We start from the raw sequence: 21,484 nt of genomic DNA, 5'->3' as shown, positions 1-21,484 counted from the left end.
ATAAAAGATCCCTTGCTGCTAATCGGAAAGAGTAGGCCATGAAGTGGCGACAGCAGGTTTCTTCTCTCAATATCTGTGTGGTCCTTAACCATAAAATGTGTTGAGTGCATCATTAAATAAACATGTCTTTCTTTCCTCAACAGGTATAAAGCACATAGAGTCTGCGGTGTCTGGTTTAAAGACGTTTCACAGATATGCCCTTTCTGCTGTGAGAGGCGACCGTCGGATGGCTGGTACAGATGTTGTGGAGCACGTGAAGTCAGTGGAGAAAGGCTGGAGTGTACATGTGTCGTCTCTTCTCCACGTCCTCTATGATATCATGGAACCAGAAGTCTTTCTTGAGGTAGCAGGTGGGTCTTTGTTAGTCCCTCTTCCTCGAGGTAGCAGGTGGGTCTTTGTTAGTCCCACTTCCTCGAGGTAGCAGGTGTGTCTTTGTTAGTCCCACTTCCTCGAGGTAGCAGGTGGGTTTTTGTTAGTCTCACTTCCTCGAGGTAGCAGGTGGGTCTTTGTTAGTCCCTCTTCCTCGAGGTAGCAGGTGGGTCTTTGTTAGTCCCTCTTCCTCGAGGTAGCAGGTGGGTCTTTGTTAGTCCCACTCCTCGAGGTAGCAGGTGGGTCTTTGTTAGTCCCTCTTCTTCGAGGTAGCAGGTGGGTCTTTGTTAGTCCCTCATCCTCGAGGTAGCAGGTGGGTCTTTGTTAGTCCCACTTCCTCGAGGTAGCAGGTGTGTCTTTGTTAGTCCCACTTCCTCAAGGTAGCAGGTGGGTTTTTGTTAGTCTCTCTTCCTCGAGGTAGCAGGTGGGTCTTTGTTAGTCCCACTTCCTCGAGATAGTAGGTGGGTCTTTGTTAGTCCCTCATCCTCGAGGTAGCAGGTGGGTCTTTGTTAGTCCCTCTTCTTCGAGGTAGCAGGTGGATCTTTGTTAGTCCCTCATCCTCGAGGTAGCAGGTGGGTCTTTGTTAGTCCCTCTTCTTCGAGGTAGCAGGTGGGTCTGTGTTAGTCCCTCTTCCTTGAGGTAGCAGGTGTGTCTTTGTTAGTCCCTCTTCTTCGAGGTAGCAGGTGGGTCTTTGTTAGTCCCTCTTCCTCGAGGTAGCAGGTGGGTCTGTGTTAGTCCTTCCTCAAGGTAGCAGGTGGGTCTTTGTTAGTCCCACTTCCTCGAGGTAGCAGGTGGGTTTTTGTTAGTCTCACTTCTTCTGATGACTACAAGTCAGAGTTACCAAATGTTTGACATCCATTAGCCAATGATTAATTAATCAGTGTGCTCCAGTGGTGTTGTTTAACAAAAGAAACTTTTTTTTGTATTGTAAAGTGCTTTTTGTGTTGTTTCAGGTAAATCAATACACAGTGATATTTGTGTGACATTTGCATGTTTGCTGCATAACGACCAGAGACAAGCTGTTAGATGCATACAGCGTGTTCTGGGTCAGTCAAAGCAGTTCAGTCAGTGTGCATGTCAAACACTGAGCAACAGTGCTGATGGAGTCTTCCGCATTGGTTTCCAGGTTTACGTCAATCAACTAAATAGTGGTGAGTTTACTCAGCACCCTTTTCTTCGCTATGTATACAGTATTATTTAAATTGGCGGGGGTGGGTGGGTGGAGCATAGCCTGGTGGTAAAGCATTCACCTGATGCGTGGTCAGTCTGCGATCGATTCCTGTCTGTGGGCCCATTGGGCTATTTCTCATTCCAGTCTGCACCATGACTGGTGTATCAAATAAATGTAGTGGGTTTTCTCTTTAAGACTGTCAAAATTACCAAATGCTTGACATCCAATAACCGATGATTACCTTGTAATTTGCTCTAGTGGTGTGGAGAACATTTTGTTCAGCATCACAGACAAATTTTAGAGATCAGTACACAATTCTAAAATGTTAAATAGTAGTTGCTACCCAATTTCCAACTGATCACCAGCTGTAGCCACTACACAGTTCTGAAATGTTAAATAGTAGTTGCTACCCAATTTTCAACTGAATACCAGCTGTTGCTAATCAATTTTTAAAAACAAAATGTTCCCATTATGGACAAATTCTGTTATATGCAATCTCGGATACATTCACTTTACAAAATTAACAAAACATTTTCAATACATGTACATAATCTGCTTCTTTTTGAATTTTTTATTTAAATGAAGCAGGGTATACATTTTTATACACAAACAATGTTATTGTTAATGTGTATTATTTATTTTCACAGATTAATGATAGTTTAGCATTGAGTATATTTTGTTGTATTTTTTGCATTAACCTATTAAATAATTTTAATGTAATATGCTGTATTATTTTGACATAAGTGATCACTACCAGTGCATTACCAGAGGTGTTTGGATGAATCCTCTTTTGTCATTTTTTTGTTGTTGAAAAAAACCCCAAACCGCCTTGAGAAATTCCTACAAAGGGGTACATCACCAAGTTAAAGAAACATCTTTTGGCTTTTTTCTTACATTTTGCAGTGCTTCAAAGAGAAAAACTGAGTTCATTACAAAAAGAAACCCCTTTGAAAAATTCCTACAAAGATTAACTTGTTTCAAAAATTCTTAATGACATCCTTGCACTATTCTTAGTTTTAGGGTAAAATGTATTTTAAAACAGCAGGACTTAAATTTCTTAGCCATGAGTCAAAACCATTTACCATACAAAGTTCTTGTATTTTCAGCTATCAATTCTCTTCAAGATGTCACTCACCATTTGCTTGAAGACCTGTGCAATCCCAGATACAAAGTGTTAATAGAGACACATCTGAATGACTTACACAAGACCATCAAGGGTGTGAGGTTGAATGTTTCAAAAGTGAACCACCTCGACATACTGAATGTCATCAAAGACTCGCGCTGTACTGACATAAAGGTGAACAAATCAGGTGAGAGTGTTGAGCTATATTTAGACCAACTAAGTTAAAATTACACAAATAGCTCCTTAAGTTTATTTTTGATGAACCATTCTAAAAACTGCACAAATCTTTACTGTTTTGGACTTCCTACGGGATATTCAAAATTCCATAGCACCACAAGTGCCCCACCCGCTACTGACTGTTTGGGCTGCCAGTGCTCTCTTGTACTGGGATAGCATGGGCGGTTCCTTCTGCCACCCACCCCAGCCCCTTTCCTGTCTTGGGTCAACACCTGCACCCATGACAGGCGTGCGCTACAACAGTGCCCTCTGAATGTGCATGTTAAGCCCTAACCGACCTCGGTGGCGCAGTGGATAAGCCATTGGACTACAAGCTGGTAGGTACAGGGTTCCCAGCCCGGTACCGGCTCCAACCCAGAGCGAGTTCTTAAAGCCACTACACCCCGTTCTCTCTCACTAACCACTAACAAATAACCCACTGTCCTGAACAGATAGCCCAGATAGCTGAGGTGTGTGCCCAGGACAGCGTGCTTGAACTTTAATTGGATATGATCACGAAAATAAGTTGAAGTGAAATATTATGCCCTAGACTTGACCTGACCTGACCGTGAGAGTGTATGCATTGATATATAATATTTAAACTGAAGTCTGATAGGAATGAAGGTTTGGCAAGACCAATCAGAATCATGATTTGCATGTATTATAACCAATCAAAAGTACTGTCTGTATATATGTCAAATAGAGTCAAGTTTTATTTTGTTTTATTTTGCTTGTTTGTTTTGTTAATTTTTTGGTGTTTTTTATATATGAAACCCAACAAGAATCAAACTTTTTGAATACAACACAAATCAACTTTGTGTCTGTGTGTGTGTTATTATATTAACAAACCTTTATAAAAATTCTGTTGTATGTCTTAAGTTTTCATCTAACAAAACTTCCATGAAAGTTTCCATCTTGAGTTGCGCATTCATCTATGGTGATACGCCTGTATGTTTGTAAAGGTATAAATGTTAAATGTTAAACTTTAATTTCAGCATCCAGTTGTGTACCTCAGTGTCTCCAGAAGTTGTTACCAATAAAACTAGTTGCAGAGTCAGTGCCTTCAGGTATTAAAACAGACCTTGTCCTTTAAGATGCACGAGTGCGATCGCGCTCATACAGCGCACGTAATTTCAGTCTGGCAAGTGTGAAAAATAACACACATTACACTTAACAAACAGCGCATGTAAAAAAAAGTATTTTGATTGCCATTAATTACCGTATGTAGCTGATGGAAAGATCTGTTTAAAAATACCAGAAAAATAAAAAAGATTTGACGTGAACGGTAGCATCCATGCAAGCTTTTAATGTGTGACTGGTACTTATCTTTGCTATACAAATTGGAAAACACTGGTTTAATAGACATCTTCGAAGACGTACTCCTTTGCCTATTTAATTTATTATTAGAAACAGTCCACTTTTGTAAGGTAATAGATCACAATGTCTGATTTATACTGTTCATATAGTTATGAAAAAAAAAGGAATTGAATTAAATAGTGGCTTCTGTAGCCTACACAAATTAACTCGTTACGGAAATCAGCAAAGTCAGTCAAATTGTCTCGATTAGTCCATAATTGTTAGTCTATAAACCTTACACGAGGCTCTGAAAATGGCAACCGTGTAACTTTCTACTCCCTTTAAAAAAAAGAAATGAAATTTAGACAAAGACAATTCAAAAGTAAACAGAATAATAAACAGGAAAAGAAATGAATATTTTCAGATGTATTGAACATCCACCAAACACCACTTTTATCATCAGGGTCGAAGTTGAACATTCACCAAACCCCACTGGTATCATCAGGATCGATGTTGAACATCAACCAAACACCACTGGTATCATCAGGGCCGAAGTTGAACATTCACGAAACACCACTGGTATCATCGGGATCGATGTTGAACATCAACCAAACACCACTGGTATCATCGGGATCGAAGTCGAACATCCACCAAACACCACTGGTATCATCAGGATCGATGTTGAACATCAGCCAAACACCACTGGTATCATCAGGGCCGAAGTTGAACATTCACCAAACACCACTGGTATCATCGGGATCGATGTTGAACATCAACCAAACACCACTGGTATCATTGGGATCGAAGTCGAACATCCACCAAACACCACTGGTATCATCAGGATTGAAGTCGAACATCCATCAAACATCACCCGTATCATCAGGATCGAAGCAGGGTGTTACAAGTCAAAATGAAAATGATAAAGTGTCATCATCCAGTCTGTGTGACTTGTCCTGTACCAACAACAGCAATGATGTTTTAGGTAACATAGTATTACATAGTATTACATAGTATTACAGTAAAAAGTTAAAAAAATTTTTTTTTTAAACAACACCACTAGAGCTCATTGATTTATTAATCATCAGCTATTGGATGTCAAACATTTCCTAATTCAGCATATAATCTTAGAGAGAAAACCTGCTACATTTTTCATTTAGTAGCAAAGGATATTTTATATACACCATCCCACAGACAGGATAGCACATCCCAATCTTAGTGTACTGGCTTGAACGAGAAATAGCCCAATGGGCCCACCAACGGGGATCGATCCCAGACCAACTGCACATCAGCGAGCGCTTTACCACTGGGCTACATCCTACCACTGTTACAGTAGAAAAGCTTTGACTAATCGTAATGTGATATGAAATAGCTCAGTGGTAAAGCTCTCAATAGGATGGATTGTCCTCGCTGGACACATTGGTAGGAGTAGTTTTATATGTGGTGGATGTGCACAAAATTGTTTTAATGCAAATTATTGTATTCTTTTCATAATACTTATCCTAAACTCAAAGAATACATTGTATTCTAATTTTTCTTTATTTTTCTTTTATAGGTTTTTTGTTTTTTTCAACATAATTTTTATTTTGTTTGATTTTTCACTTACATTTTCATGTAATTAATATAATTAAACTGGAATTATGACTACTAAAATGTTGGGTTGAGCTATAGGAAACTAATTTGTTTTAAATGATGACCTAAGCCTTGTATAATGTGCTTGCTTAGTTTTTTTATTTATGTTAATTATCAATTTATTTTGTACAGTTCATCTAATGCTGATGAGTTAAATATTCCTGGTAAGATTTTTATCCTGTGATTGATTATTCTAGAACTAGATGACATAGAATTAAAATATTACTTTTGTGTAATTTACAGATTTGAAAAAATTCCAGATTTTTTTAATCATCTGTAGTTTTGAAAGTTTTTCAGATTTTTATTCATATGTACGGTTCCAGGATTTCTGCTTTTTGACAGAAATGTTCCATATTCTCTGTCCAAAATGTACAGTTTGGTTTCAGCTGATGCTTTGCCTCCATTCTGAATAGGGGCGGCTGCCATTTTAGACCTAATTAAGGCCACAAATAGTAAAATTTCTGGATTTTTTGTTTTTTAATATTTGTAACCCACTTTCATCTTTTAATTTATTATTTTATCACCAGATCGACATTCACAAATGATTCTGTCTAACCTGAATCTCCGTAAAACAGCAGTAGCATCAGTGTGTCCTTTCATTTATACACAACAGACACATGTAGTTGTAAATAATAAACTCTATTCTGATTCATACATATATCAACTATCATTTATAATGACATACAGATAAGTTTACTTTAAACATCATCACTATAAATATGCAATACATACATATATATCATAATGGTCTAACAATACAATAAACAACAATATACTATACAAACTACTTTCTTGGGACTTGGGGGATGATTCAGCAGCTACTATAATTATTGTATTATACCAGGACAGGGAGCTACCCATTAGGTGGGAGCTTCATGGGGTGGTGAACTCCTTTATGATGTCAAGAACAAAACTGACTCCCTGTCGACTTTAAGGAGCTACCCATTAGGCGAGAGCTTCGTGGGGTGGTGAACTCCTTTATGATGTCAAGAACAAAACCGACTCCCTGTTGACTTTAGGGAGCTACCCATTAGGCGGGAGCTTCATGGGGTGGTATTGTCCTTGATGACACCAGATAATTCACCGACTCCCTGTTGAGCAGTATAGTGTACGAGTAGTAAGTCTGATAACTGAGGATGCATTGTAAACACATTCAGCGGGAGCTTCATGGGCTGCATCCATGTACATTGTAATTACTGCTCATTTGGCGGGAGCTTCATGGGCATTACTATTTGTGAAATATCTATGTTTAAGAAATTACATATTTATCCATAGAATTAATATCTATGTTATCTTATACAGACCACTTGGGGTGAAAGATGCCCAAATGAAGGAGAAATTGAAAATGTCTGCTGAATTCCCCCCAAGTTATAGTTATAGGAAATATGTACTCATTATATATGTGAAATACCTACATGTATATCTTTATAATGGTTATGTAGAGTCGGTGCATTGTGGTTTATAAATTTGTCAATTTAATGCAACAGTTTTTAGTAATTTGGTGTGAATTACCCTAGTCATGAATCACTTAAGACTATATCCTTGACATGGAGTATTGAGCCTGTTTGAATACATCAACAGGAGTTCTGATGTATCGTTGATAACAGTCAGAAGACCATCAACCTAAGGTTTTGATCAAGTGGTCCTCCACTCTGACTTCAGCAGCCGATATCGCCGCTCCAATCCGAAAAGAATGGCCACTGTAGCCAGATGAATCTATTCCTAAGAATTGGAACACCTCCTTTAAATATCCCAAAAATACACTTCTACAGAGAGCTTCTCCTGTTGTCTGTTATGGATTGGTAAAAGTGATCGCACCGTGTGATACGTTTCAAAAGCCTGATAAGGGCAGGTCACTCCCTTGTTTTGGAACACTTGCACAATCACACCCTTTCTACAGGGGTCTGTTTTCAATCTCTTAAGACTAACCAACACACTACCACTGCTCTCATGATGAAACTAAAGATCTTCCACACACAGGTCAGTTGTAGGGTCAAAAGAAGAATTTCCTGCTGTAGTAATTTCCTCACATCTCAAGAACCCATAGAAGGCTAATGTGAACACTGCACACAACAATGAACAGGTACAAGTATAATTATGGAGAGCATGGGTGCGGTTGTCTCTCTGCTCTGGGTGCTGCATGAAGGAATCTGGATATCTGTAAACGAGACAAGAAATCAGCTGGGGTATTCTGTTTAATGGGAACACAAAAACTGTTTTGCATAGAACACAGAGTAAGTCTACGCATCAGTTGCATGATCACTGGTGATTTAGATTGGCCTTTATTGATGATATGTACTGTTCCAATGTTATCAGAATAAAAGAGTACTTTCTTTTTCTCCCAGAATTTGCCACATAGAATAACTGCCACCACTATAGGATAGATTCCATGAATGACATGGATGCTGCTTTATTCCCTGCAAGCACCATCATTAACTCGGCTGTCCACGTTGATGAAAACCACTTTTCCTTAAAATACCCACCAAAGCCTATAGTGGAATATGCATCAGTGTACAACTCAATGTCTATGGCTTGTGTACAGTTACGGTCATAAAACATGGATATGCCATTCCAATGCTCTTAAGAATTCTCTCTACATGGTGATATCCCTCTGACATTCCTTATTTAAGTGTACATGGTGGTGCAGTTAAGTAACTTGAGTCGAGAGCCCAATTAGATATGACACAAATCATCTTCCTGGCAAAATTATTCTTGAAGCAAAATTCAAATGTCCCTAAGAGTTGTAATAATTCTCGTTTAGTACAACTACGTTTACCTACAATGGTATTCAAACATTTAATAATTCTACAAATTTTCTCCTGTGGTAAACGAGCTTCCATTTTGTTTGTATCCAATATTATTCCTAGATATTCAAGCACGGTAATAGGACCTTCTGTCTTATGTTTGGCTAGAGGAATATTAAGACGATGAAATATTGTGGTCAGTAGTGCCATGGTTCTCTCCCCTTCCCCGTTTGGTCTGTCAGTAGTTAGAAAATCATCCAATACATGAAATATTACTTCTATTCCATAGTTATTATTGACAATCCAACATATAGCCTGTGATAGTTTGTCGAATAAAGCTGAACTAGAATGACATCCAAATGCAAACCTGTGGTAAAAGTAAAACAAGCCTTTCTACATGTATCTAATCCCAAATAGGTGCCACTGGTCTTTTCTAATCAGAAGTAATTTAAATGCATCACTAATGACTGTTTTGCATAGCAAAGAATTCCTTCCAAAGTTTTGAATAACTTTTATAGCCTAATCTACTTTAACATATGAAAGTGAGCACAGTTCTTTGTCAATTGTTTCATTAATGCTGATATGGAACGGGTTGTCATGCGGAGCAGACAGATCTCCAATTAGCAGGGCTCGAACTTAATGGCGGCAACGACAGCAATTGCCGTCGGTGACATATAAACTGCCGTCGGTTGGAAGGGTCACCGATGGCGCTTTTGTGCCGCCGGATAAAAATTACTGCCATCGGTAAAGCTCCTCACCGACGTCAAAATGTATAGACATGTATGAACATTATCTGCCAGTATTTAACACGGGCGTTTGGGTCCTGGTTGGAGTTAATGGGCGTTTAGTTTGTACCACGCGATGGAACTATATTTAGTCATGCGTGTTCCCTGTGTTGTTGTATAATATACGTTCTCAGTACATTTTGCCTCCTTGCGCTCGTGTTATGTCGCCCCTTTTCACGTTTGGCAGCCCCATTTGTTTTTCTGTACCCCTCTTTATTTTTCAGCATCCTGTTATAATTTATAGCACCCAGCTCCGCTATTTCAAAATGCACACTTTTTTCACACTGGACATCAAAGGAAACAAGCCGCATTGTGTATGAAAGCGGAACTGACGAAAAACTTCAGTAGCTTCTGGAAGTTACCGTAACGTAATTTAACACTATTTTTTAACAGCCTCTGTTGTGTCCCATACCAGTATCAATTTGTATGTTTGATACACACAATAACAGTTATATTTTATTTTAGCAATGAAAATATTTTATTTATCGTTTCGGCAATCTTTGACTGAAAAAACCCCTACTTATTTGGTGCCAAATTTGTCACGTGATCAGAATGGTCATTCTGTCTTGTGTCCGCTAACTCGTGTCTGATATTTTATCCTCGATAGACCTCGTGAAGAGTACCGTCCCTTGCCGAATTGGACGGTATCGAGGCTATATACAGATTGGGGGGCATGATCGACAGTTGTCATGAGCGTCATGCATAGCTTCGTAGGAGCTGTGAATCTCTAGCGACTAACTTACATATTTCGTATAAAATGTTAAAATGGCTGCGAAAAATGGTCTACTTAAGTTTACAATGGAATGGTTTAAGACCAAAAGCAGTGAAACATTAACTTTGACGAAGTCTCTGGAGCCGCCTGTCAAGGGTATTTTAACAGCGCAGAATTAAAATATTCATACAATAAAATTAACTTTAGTGGAATGTGTTTGCTACTTTTAACAATTAGAATTTTAGTTAAATATTCACGCAGATTTACCAGTGATGTTTAAAGGGACAGACGCTAGTTTCAACCCGTGAAAATTAACACTAAGTTTAGTTAATCTACAAACCTGTAACACCTTTGGATAAAGTTATAACTGAGTGAAACAAGAGTCTGTGACTTTGAAATGGTGAAATACCCTCTAAAACTCGACTAAAACTCGACTCCATAAGTGTTACTTCTCAGACGCACGTGCGTTTTTAAAAATATGAGAAATGCATTTTGTAATATTAAAAACACCAGGATGACCAAAAAACACTTCGAATGTACAGAAATGGATAATCTAAACAATAAAATCTAAGTAAAGTATGATTTCAGTTCTAAAAAATGGCTCTAATAGTCAAAAATATTCCTTAGTGTTAAACACTAGGGTATGTCCCTTTAATTCTCCACATGTATCAGTATTTAACATTTAATAAAATATGCCTCCCCTTCCCCCTAAAAACCCCCCAACAAAACCCCTAACTCACATAGACCTTTATCACAGCTCTATTTTCCCCTTATCGTTTCATTAAAAAAAGACAGTCGTACAACTACTAATCAGTGTTACATGTCTATCCACAAATTATTTATTAATGTATTTATTTATTTACTTACTTTATTTATTATTTTATTTTATTTTATTTTTACTATCATTTATATCAGATATATACAACTTCACTTGAAATAATATCTGATATTTACGAAGTTTTAAAACATATATATGAGCTGTCACACGCAAAAACCTACAACTTAGCATGATGTCAGAAACCGAGTAAACGTGACTGTTGGCCTTGTTTGTTTTGAAGAATTTAGAAGATGACATCTTCTTGTTTACATGAAGATCAGTTTGAAGTAAACATATATCTGTATGTACAATAGTGTTTGATTACTATTTTATATTTTGTACCTGAGAACATTGGTCGAGATCGTTAGCGATACCATCAGTACATGTACTTCGAAACACATTTACAAGCATAGGGAGAAGTCCTGTATATCGATATGGTATGCAAGTATCACACGTTTTTATAATGTACATGATTATACATAACAAAGTTCAGCAACTTTTCCAGAGTGGTAGACCCAATATGATCCTAATTTGATGTTTGGTCTAACTTATGAATATTGTATATAACTTCAGGCCCGTAGCCAGCATGATTAGCAGGGGTTGGGGGGGGGGGGGGGGGGATCGAAATTTCATGTAAAGAGAACTCAACAAACGCGAGTGCTAAAGGCACGGAGCAGTACTGTGGATGGGGGGGGGGTTTCCCCAGATAGAACCCCTTGCCAAACAATGAGATGACGCCGGTTACACTCGAGAATAATACACAAACTTTTGTTGCGATATATACGTTAACAAGTTGCATTAAGTTGTGGTATGCATGTAAAATGGCCTGATCACAGAGCCACGACAAGAAACCGTTTGTTTTCAGTCGTACCAATGTATTTATAATAAATGATACATGGCATACTTCTCACATCCCACAAACAGGATAGCATACACTACGTCCTTTGATGGATCATTGGTTGGGACGGGAAATAATCAAACGGGCCCACTGAGGAGGATAGAACTTTCAGCAAATGGAACCTCAGACAGACTTTCTTGCTACGTTATCCCGGTCATTTGGGGACAAGGACTTTTTTATGTAAAATCCGATTTTTTTTTCATTTGAGCGAAACTTTTAATCCTGCGTGGATGGATACCCCGATCCCCCCCTGGCTACGGGCCTGACATGGTACTTAGTATGTTTGCTTCAAACATTCAGACGAATGACTGGTACATTATGACTGCGCATAATAAACCCTCATGAGTTTATAGTAAAGAGACTATCCTGAGTTTGTAGCTATATTGTGAAGCTGTCGGCTAGTCTAATCTGTTATAAATAAAACTTACATCTTTCTTAGGTTAAATAATTTTGCTTCGAAGTTAAATAGCTGTATATGCAATACAGTTACATTTCTGACCATGTATGGCTTTTGCCCCCCCACCCCCCACCAACTAGACTGTGTCCCTCCACTACAGATTGTGCCCCCTCCCCTCCCCCAACTCCAGATATCGTTCCTACGGGCCTGATTCTAATGTTTTATATACCATACATGTAGTTCAAATTTCATATGTATCATTTAATTTTATTCCAAATACCCAACAAAATTTTAAATAACTTGGTGAAAAGAAATCCCGACAAGAATCCTGAATGTATTTATCTGTATAATGCTTTATAAATATTTAAATCATGTTAAATACAATAAATATCTGCATACATACACACACGCACACATTAATATTATTTCAGCCTATATCCGATATTTATTGCATACGAATCTGAACCAATGGTTTGTCGGGCGTTAACAACCAAATATTTTTTATTTCGTGATAAGCAATAATTCACAAATGTCTCCAATAAGTCTTGTTGGATGTCGACAGAATTTTTGGGTTCCCTACTGATAGAATAATTAATCATGGAGATATTCACATTCCTATTGCGTGGTCTTCCATTGTCTATGCCTCCCAACTTGTCCACAGGTCTATTTTTGCGAGATCTCGTGTGAGTTTGTGGTTTGCGTCCTCAAGTTACCCTGCAATAGGCACATGCACAGTGGAATGTGAAAGAGGTCTATTGCAGATTTAATTGGTCATAACTGATGATTTTTACTTACTGTCATTTGTTTATTCAGTAATTCCTTATAAAATATTAGAAATATTTAATTTTATTTTATTTTTATTTTTTTGATTATTATTATTATTTTATTTTTTCTTGGGGGTGGGGGGGATATTACCGCTTATAAAAATGGAAGTGGTAGTGGTCATTATTAAAATAATTTATCTTGGATGCCAAATAATATATACACCGCCTTTACAAAAACGAAACTACTTTTTATCAGCTGGCAATAGCAATGCGATCGATTCACTTGATGAAAATCAAAATAAAAAGAACAGAAAAATGTTATCCCACAGTAGAGGATCTCTTAACAAAATTTATTTATTATTTTTCAGATATCTTAAAATCTTAATTAAAATAATAATATTAAAACTTTGATCGGTTTAGCAAAACAAAAACCTGTGAATGTCAGACGACACTGTTTTATCTGAACTACGTATTAACTAACAGTGCACAAAAAATAAGGTACATCGTACCAACTTTTTAGTACCAGATACCGAGGGGCAAAATAAGGGATAGGTATTTTCACAGTCGACCAACACACAACGATATACGGTAACCAATTTTTGTTGTTGAAATGGTGGGGTTGGGGGACGCGCGACCACCCTCCTTTAATTTTCACCCAGCGAGAACACTGTATACAATTTAATATCATATTCACCGAAAACTTGGGCAACTTTGTTTCAGAAACACCTGGTTCCGTTAAATGTTAGCTTATGCTAGTAGTCCATGATTACATATATAATAAATTCTTGTTTATTGAAGTTCGACATAAATGAAAGAAATTTGACTACATGTACATACAGAAAAATAACCATTCAGTCAAGTTTATTTGCTGTAAAAGTCAGTTTAAAAAAATTGCCATCAGCATACTGAAAATTGCCATGGTTGGGCCCTTTCACCGACGGCAATTTGGTTTTTTTAATTGCCGTGGGTGATAAATTCTTAAGTTCGAGCCATGAATTAGCCTTTTCTTATTTGTGTACTTTCCAGTAGCCACTCCAATTGGACTAATCCGAAATACATTGAATGGAGGAGATTCGAATGAACCTAAAAGAAAACCTTTACTACATTCTTTTGATATTAGATCACTTACAATATCTGGTTGTTGTGTGGCAGTCAAAAGATTTTGACACTCTAATACACACGTAGGAAAGTGAGACACTAATGTGTCAAATCCATGTTTACAGCCACTGCACAGTTGGGTATCAAATTCTTTGTTGGGAGGGGCAGAACGTAGCTCAGTGGTAAAGAGCTCGCTCGATGTGTGGTCGGTCTGGGATCGATCCCCGTCGGTTGGCCCATTGGGCTATTTTTTGTCACAGCCAGTGCACCACAACTGGTATATAAAAGGCCATGGTATGTGCTATCCTGTCTGTGGGATGGTACATATAAAAGATCCCTTGCTGCTAATCGAAGAGTAGCCCATGAAGTGGCGACAGCGGGTTTCCTCTCAATATCTGTGTGGTCCTTAACCATATGTCTGATGCCATATAACCGTAATTAAAATGTGTTGAGTGTGTCATTAAATAAAACATTTCTTTCTTTCTTTGTTGAGATGATGTTGTAAACTCATATTGCAATCTGTCAACATTGATAGGGCTTGAAACAGATGGCAGTCAATCTGACTTCACTAGACAAGTGGCTGCACTGTGGGTAGCTTTTGTTACCTTACATTTTGAACACATGTAGAAATGGGCAATCATGACGTGTACATTTCCCTTCATTAAAGTTATTGCACACTTCTTTCCCATTCACTGAAATCCTTGTTCTACCTCGTTTGTCTCTCCCCTCTTTGTTGAATTTGTTGTTCCTATTCATGCCCTAGTAGCTACTGTATTGAAAGCCAGAATTTAGTCTGTCACACTGATTGGTAGCATGCGTTACACTAGAGCAAAGTTCACAGGTTCTTGCCCTTCTTCCTGCTGTTACCAACCCATACAATCTCATGTCCATCAGTGACCAGTCTACTTTAGTATTATTTTGTCTCAAGGCTTCAGCACATTTAGCAGGAAAAAGTTTATGGTAGCCATAGAATGCATTCCCATGGCTATTGTGTATGTTAATTATGATACCTTCATACAAATCCATTTCCTTTTGGCATTGGGGAAAGGCATCACACATGATTCGTTTATATTTTCCGAATGCAGTGAGAAATTCTGAAAGGGACAGAGTATCGGATAATCGTCGATTAGCTATTCTAGTGTGTAAGTTTCCAGTTTTGGGGCTTTCCAATTCGTATCCCGGAATTAACAGCATAGATAAGTTTACATCCGTACCTCCTCAGGCTTGGTGATACTATGTCCATATGTGGCAAGAGGTCTGGGGGAACCCCGCATGTTTTGTTTGTCCCACTTTCTGCCAGACTGTTCAGCGCTGACTGCAAGTTATGATTCCCAGCCACGAGAGCTGATCCACTTTCTGCTTCTGGTGTTCTGCCATTTACTGCTGTTTGTAACTGTTGAATCTGCTGTTGAAGTGACAACATTGTCTGTAAAATCAGAGGTGCTGCCATGTTGTTCAAGTCACTTGGTACGGTATCTTCATGTACTTGAATACATTCCACCTCCTGTTGAGAATCTGTCTCTGTTGGAATACTTCTTTCAACATCCATCTTCTGGTGTCCTTGGCACATCACACTCTTTGTTCCGGTTCTGCTGGAAGAGTTTCCTCAATGTAATTTTTGAAAGCCCAACTGGTATTCTAATTCCTAGCTTTTCCAATTCATTTTTTAAATGTCCAGTAGTCCAGTTCTCAGGATTGCATGAATCATACGTTTTTTTGGGTCTAGAACGCGTTCTTTTGATTGCTCTATCCATGTTAAAATTGGCAAGATTTCGAATTTTAAAAGTTCTCAGAATTAACAAAATACTGTAATCAGATAGTTCTGAATGTCTTGATCAACAGTAGCTACAAGAACAATACAACAACAAGAGCCTGGCACTAGCTCCCAGAGACCAAAAGATCATGTGACTAGATTAGCCAATGAACTTGCACTGTAAGCTTACAGCCTGCCACAAGCATGCATACTTGACCTCTGTCTCTGGATGAGCACCCAAGGTAGCACTAAACCAATTAATTTCCGGCTCGGTCAAAGTTCGAGGTGCACCGAACTTTTGATAGAGAAGTTAACACCACAAGTCCTGTAATTGGTTATAAATGTGAGTGTGTTGGTTGTAAAAAAAATTAGTTTCCTCTGGGCTAAAAATGTATACAATTTTAATTCATCTAGTATCAACTGTGTCAAGTAGCCTTGTGCTTGGAACGTGTGGGGTACATATAAAAAAAAGTACTGAAATTTTGTGCGAAACTAGGGGTGTTGTAAAAACATCTGGTTATACCGAAAATGAGCCATGAAAGGTACCATTTTCTGCAGTTAATACTTTGAGGTAGGGGTTGTAGTACTGATATTTATGGGTCATAGTTTGGTTGATATATTGCATATAGTGTTTTTAAACACAAACGTTAACATGATTGCCTATGGGATTTTAATTGGTATAGTCCAACCAGCTGGGTTACCTGCAGCTCCTAGCAGTCTATTTTTATCTTTAGCACTAGTAGCAGTGTACATGGGCTTGCCTATAGATATATACTGAACAAAATAAGAAACTTCCGCTAACTTTGCTTGAACATAACTTGATGAAAACAAACCGGGGGAATAATTGTTACATATGCGTTTAAAGAGTGTTCCATGATGCATCGTTTGGTGCAAAAATCATGGCCATAGGTTAACAGAAACTGGGAGAAATTTTGACCAAGTGTGGTAGGGGTTAAAAAAAAAACCCACTCACTTAATAACGGGTATGACCACCTCTTGAATTGACCACTGCAGTGCATCGCAGGCGCATAGAATTGACTAAATTGTTGATTTCTGCCTGTGGAATATTGTTCCATTCCTGAATGAGCGCTTGACAAAGTTCGTTGACGTTAGCGGGTGGGTTGGGACGACACCTCAATCGTCTGTCCAGACTATCCCAGACAGGCTCGATGGGGTTGAGATCAGGACTTTTAGCGGGCCAGTCATGAATGAAATCAATGTTATTTGTCCTAAGAAAATTTACAGTGTCTCTAGCTGTATGAGAAGTGGCATTATCATGCTGAAAAATCGAGATGTTGGCGTTGTTATGGAACAGAGGAATGACGTGATGAGCGAGAATGTAATCGCGGTAACGTTGAGGATTTAAATTGCCATCAATGACGACTAGTGGTGAACGATAACCATGGGCAATGGCTGCCCAGACCATGACACAACCCCCACCCCCGAAACGATCTCGTTCAAGAACACAACAGTCAGCATAGCGTTCATTTCTCCTACGGTAGACGCGCACCCTGCCATCACCACATTGTAAAGACAATCTGGATTCATCCGAAAAAAGAACGGTATTCCAGCGTCGCCATATCCAATGAATTTAGATTTAGACGATGACGTTGCATTAAAATGCATCCGACGTAAGGACGTCGTGCATGTAAACTGTTCTCCCGCAGACGATTACGAACAGTTTGCCCACTGATTTGGTTATTGTGAAGCCCAGGTGTGTTAGCAGCAGTAGCAGTGGCAGTTTGGAATCGATTGCGCAAATGCGTGTTCATGATATAGTGGTCTTGACCATGCGTTGTAACACGCGGACGTCCACGACATGGCAAGTCGTTGGTGCGTTCTGTCGTTCGAAATCTTATGCGAAGATTTCGTATCGCTCGACTAGAACTTCCAACATGCCTTGCAACGTCTTCTGTCGACATGCCAGCATCAAGCATGCCAATCGCCCGTTCGCGTAAATTATTGGGTATTCTTGGCATACTAAAAATGCTACAATGTAAAAAACATTATTTTTTGTACAAATTTTGAAGTGTTTTCGTTCACTTGACAACAGTGTCAGTAAGACAAGTAAAACAAATTGACCGAATACTACACGGGACATGTCAAACCATGCATGCACGTGCAAATTGAATTTCACGTTGTCGACGATTAACAGTGCAAAAATAATCGATAAAATTCATGAATCCTGATAATACAGCTCAAGGCTAATACTACCTATATAATTTCATTACACAATGAATTCTTTAACACAACAAATACTATATGTACAAATCGGAAGTTTCTTTTTTTGTTCAGTATACATGTGAAAATACATGCAACTGGGCTTATACTGACCATAGGTGTAGCAAGCAGTTGGCCATGCGTCATGTTTGTATAAAACTGGTTTATATTTTATATAAACCCTGATTAAGGACAGTGACAGGGACATGTCAACATCTACTCTTCTCAAGTTTGTGTCGCCGCCGTACAGTGACAGAGAAATCGTATCACGTAAGGTTTTTTTTTTTTTTTTTTTTTTTTTTTAAAGTTACTATCCTCACAAACAAATATAGTGGTATCAGGGTTGAGGCACAAATATTACTACATAACAGTTACGGTATAGGCAAATAATTGTACATATCAATACATACACAGAACTTCACATACGTTGTTTTCGCTTCCTATTTATTGCACAAATTTATCTTGTGCAAGAATATATACCACGAGACCGTGTAGCGGTCGAGTGGTATGTTCTTTCGCAAAATAAACGAGTGCAATAAAGAGGAAGCAAAAACAACATATGTGAAGTTCTGTATTTATTACATACCTTCTTGTATGTTTTACAAAAAACGGTTTTTAATTTAACGTCATAACAACACTTTGTTAAATCTATGATCAAAACTCCTTTCATGGATTTACTTAACGTTAAGAATCATACTCTGCGGCAACCTTGTGTAATATTTCAAATACATCATTTGTAAATCATATATGATGTCGGTAAATAAAAGGCGCTAACTGCAGTAAAAAGGAAAAAGGGAATTCCCCATTTAAAAATTCCGGTCTGTATCGCACATAATATGTGCTATACAAAATAAATTTATTACATAGTTTCAAAATGTCTTTATCACTATAATAAGATTAAAAAGGTATGTAATAAAATACAATACAATCTTTATTGCAACCATTGTATCAGGGCTCAAAACGGCCTGTGGCCAGGTCGCCAAATGCGACCAAAGTCCTGTTTGGGTGACTTAAATATTTTTTTAAATAATGGCGTTAATCGCCCAAATAATTTTATGTGGGCAATCTTCTTTAGAGCTATAACATATGAGCCACATTAAAATCATGCTCGTGGTTCTCTTACCATAATTTGCCAATATCCATTATTATTTTTGGGCCACCATATTTTTGGGTGAGTTTCGAGCCCTGTTTTATGTGTACAGTTTTAAAAAAGAGAGCAAGCATATGAACTAGTCATAACAACAATAAACAATTAAGATTTAATACACATATCCATCAGGCCTGTACGAACCTAGGGTGAGGTTGGGTGGGGAGGGTGCCAGTGCCCCTTATGAAAATGTAGTTCTGATCTCTGCTTAAAACATATTTGAACCAAATGGTGGTGTTATTGTTGTTGGTTTTTTGTTTTTAAAAATAATATTTGTTTACCCCACAAAACAAATATGGTAGTGCCAGGTTTGAACCAAATGGTTTTGTGCATGATCAAGTTCATTTTTAAAAACTGTTTAGCACTAGCAGATATGTGGATTGATTTATGTTTTTGCTGTAACTATTAGTACATAACATGCAAGCTTTTATGGCTTTGCCATTCTAGTTTAACTGTTGATTCCTGTGTACTACGACTGGCATATCAAAGTCTGTGGTATGTGCTGTCCTGTCTGTAGGATGGTGCATATAAAATATCCCTTGCTACTAATGGAAAAATGTCAAAATTACTAATAGCCATTTATTAGTAAATCAAGGTGCTCTAATGGTGTTGTTAAACAGACAAAACTTGTTCTAGTTTTTCTTTGCATTGGCAGGTTCATCCCATCATCTCGTGTCTCTGTCTGAGAACCTGGTGAAAGCAGCAATGGCTGACAACGAAGATGAACTCAAACATTTGCTTTCTGATCTTATCCACTGGACCAACCACACGGTTGACTGTGCACAGAAGTTACTCTTGTACGGCGATGTGGTTGATAAGAGGTAATTTCTTTTCAACTTAAACTGCAATTTAGCGTATACATTATACAGTGAAACCTATCTAAACCGGACCCTGAACAAATCAGAATCATATCAAAACCATCCAAGTTTCATTGTAGCGAACTTTCTAAATTACATCGGGTGGTATGGGGTTGTTCTTGACTTCGTTATCCTTGCCACTGAACAAAGCTGTTTGATGAGCTGGCTCTCAAAGTTGGCTCCTTGATCAGAATGGATTCGAAGAGGAAATCCATAGTGAACAATGAAGTTATTGAAGAGAGCCTCTGCTGTTGTTCTTGTTGTCTGGTTTCTTGTAGGAATAGCCTGGGCATAACGGGTGAAGTGATCTGTGATCACCAAGATGTTCTGGAAACCTCCTTTTGATGTCTCAAGTGTCAGATAGTCCATGCAGACTAACTCCATTGGCTGGCTGGTGGAGATGTTGACTAATGGAGCATGAATATTGGTGTTCGATTTGATAGTGTTTGATAACACATCTGCCACACCCCTTAATCCAGTTGTCAACAGCCTAGGACATCCCTGGGAAATAGAATCTTTCTTGCAAAAGTGACAAGGTCCTGTCACGTCCTTGATGTCCTGCATCATTATGGAGTCCCTGGAGAGCACGCTTCCTGTATTCATTTGGTAAAACCAGCTGTTTCCTCTCCTCCCCATTGATCTTTGTCCTTCGATAAAGTACTCCTTTATCAAGTGACAAATGATAAACAGCGTTGTTGACTCTGGTGAAACAGGAACTCGATCTCGAGATGGTCTCTCTCCATAAGTTAGAGGTCTTGCAAACTGGCCAATGATGGGATCTCTCATTTGTGCCAATCGCCAATCTCTGGATGACATGCAGTCAACACTCCTGATATCTACATCATCCAAAGGATGGGTAGAAAAGCAAAGAGTTTCCAGATAATTGGGGATCTGACTGGCAGAATAAATGGCTTTCAATGAAGTAGTGGGGATGTTGAAACTCTCAGCTGACTGGATTCCAGGAAGTCTTGACAGAGCATCTGCATCTGAGTTGAGCTTGCCTGGTCTATACTGGATGTTAAAGTCATATGAAGCGAGAGCGGCTAGCCATCGATGTCCTGTCGTATCCAGCTTGGCAGTTGTCAGGACGTACGTTAATGGATTGTTGTCTGTTATGATGGTGAACTTGTTTCCATAGAGGTAGTCATGGAACTTTTCTGTAACAGCCCACTTCAATGCCAAAAACTCCATCTTGTGCACAGGGTAGTTCTTCTCTGCCTTGTTCAATCCCCGGCTAGCATAGGCAAAGACTTGCTTCACTCCATCATGGTCTTGGTAAAGAACCGCACCAAGTCCCTCCCCACTGGCATCTGTGTGCAGTTCAAATGGCAGATTATAGTTGGCATAACCCAACACAGGTGGAGTCGAAAGAGCAGTCTTCAAGTTGTCAAAAGCATTCTGCTGTTTTGGACCCCAATACCAAGAAGAAGGAGTGTAATTATGTTTCTTGTTCCTCTTGCCCTTCTTCATGTTAGTAGGTGGAAGCAA

The 21,484-nt window shown here is 38.5% G+C and overlaps 1 protein-coding gene across 1 annotated transcript in view; it reads left to right on the top strand.

Moving 5' to 3' along the window:
* The window catches only part of LOC121369820, a 62,148-nt gene that overhangs the window by 17,503 nt on the left and 23,161 nt on the right, over positions 1-21,484 (top strand). The window contains exons 11-16 of the mRNA XM_041494894.1: positions 144-350; positions 1,323-1,520; positions 2,647-2,850; positions 3,875-3,946; positions 4,600-5,157; positions 19,795-19,960. Coding sequence (XP_041350828.1) covers positions 144-350; positions 1,323-1,520; positions 2,647-2,850; positions 3,875-3,946; positions 4,600-5,157; positions 19,795-19,960 — 1,405 coding nt within the window. The remainder of the gene's footprint in view (positions 1-143; positions 351-1,322; positions 1,521-2,646; positions 2,851-3,874; positions 3,947-4,599; positions 5,158-19,794; positions 19,961-21,484) is intronic.

This window comes from Gigantopelta aegis, chromosome 4 (assembly GCF_016097555.1).
Source record: "Gigantopelta aegis isolate Gae_Host chromosome 4, Gae_host_genome, whole genome shotgun sequence".
Classification (NCBI taxonomy): domain Eukaryota; kingdom Metazoa; phylum Mollusca; class Gastropoda; order Neomphalida; family Peltospiridae; genus Gigantopelta; species Gigantopelta aegis.
Note: the sequence above shows the minus strand (reverse complement) of the source record. Positions and strands in the feature narration are given on the sequence as shown.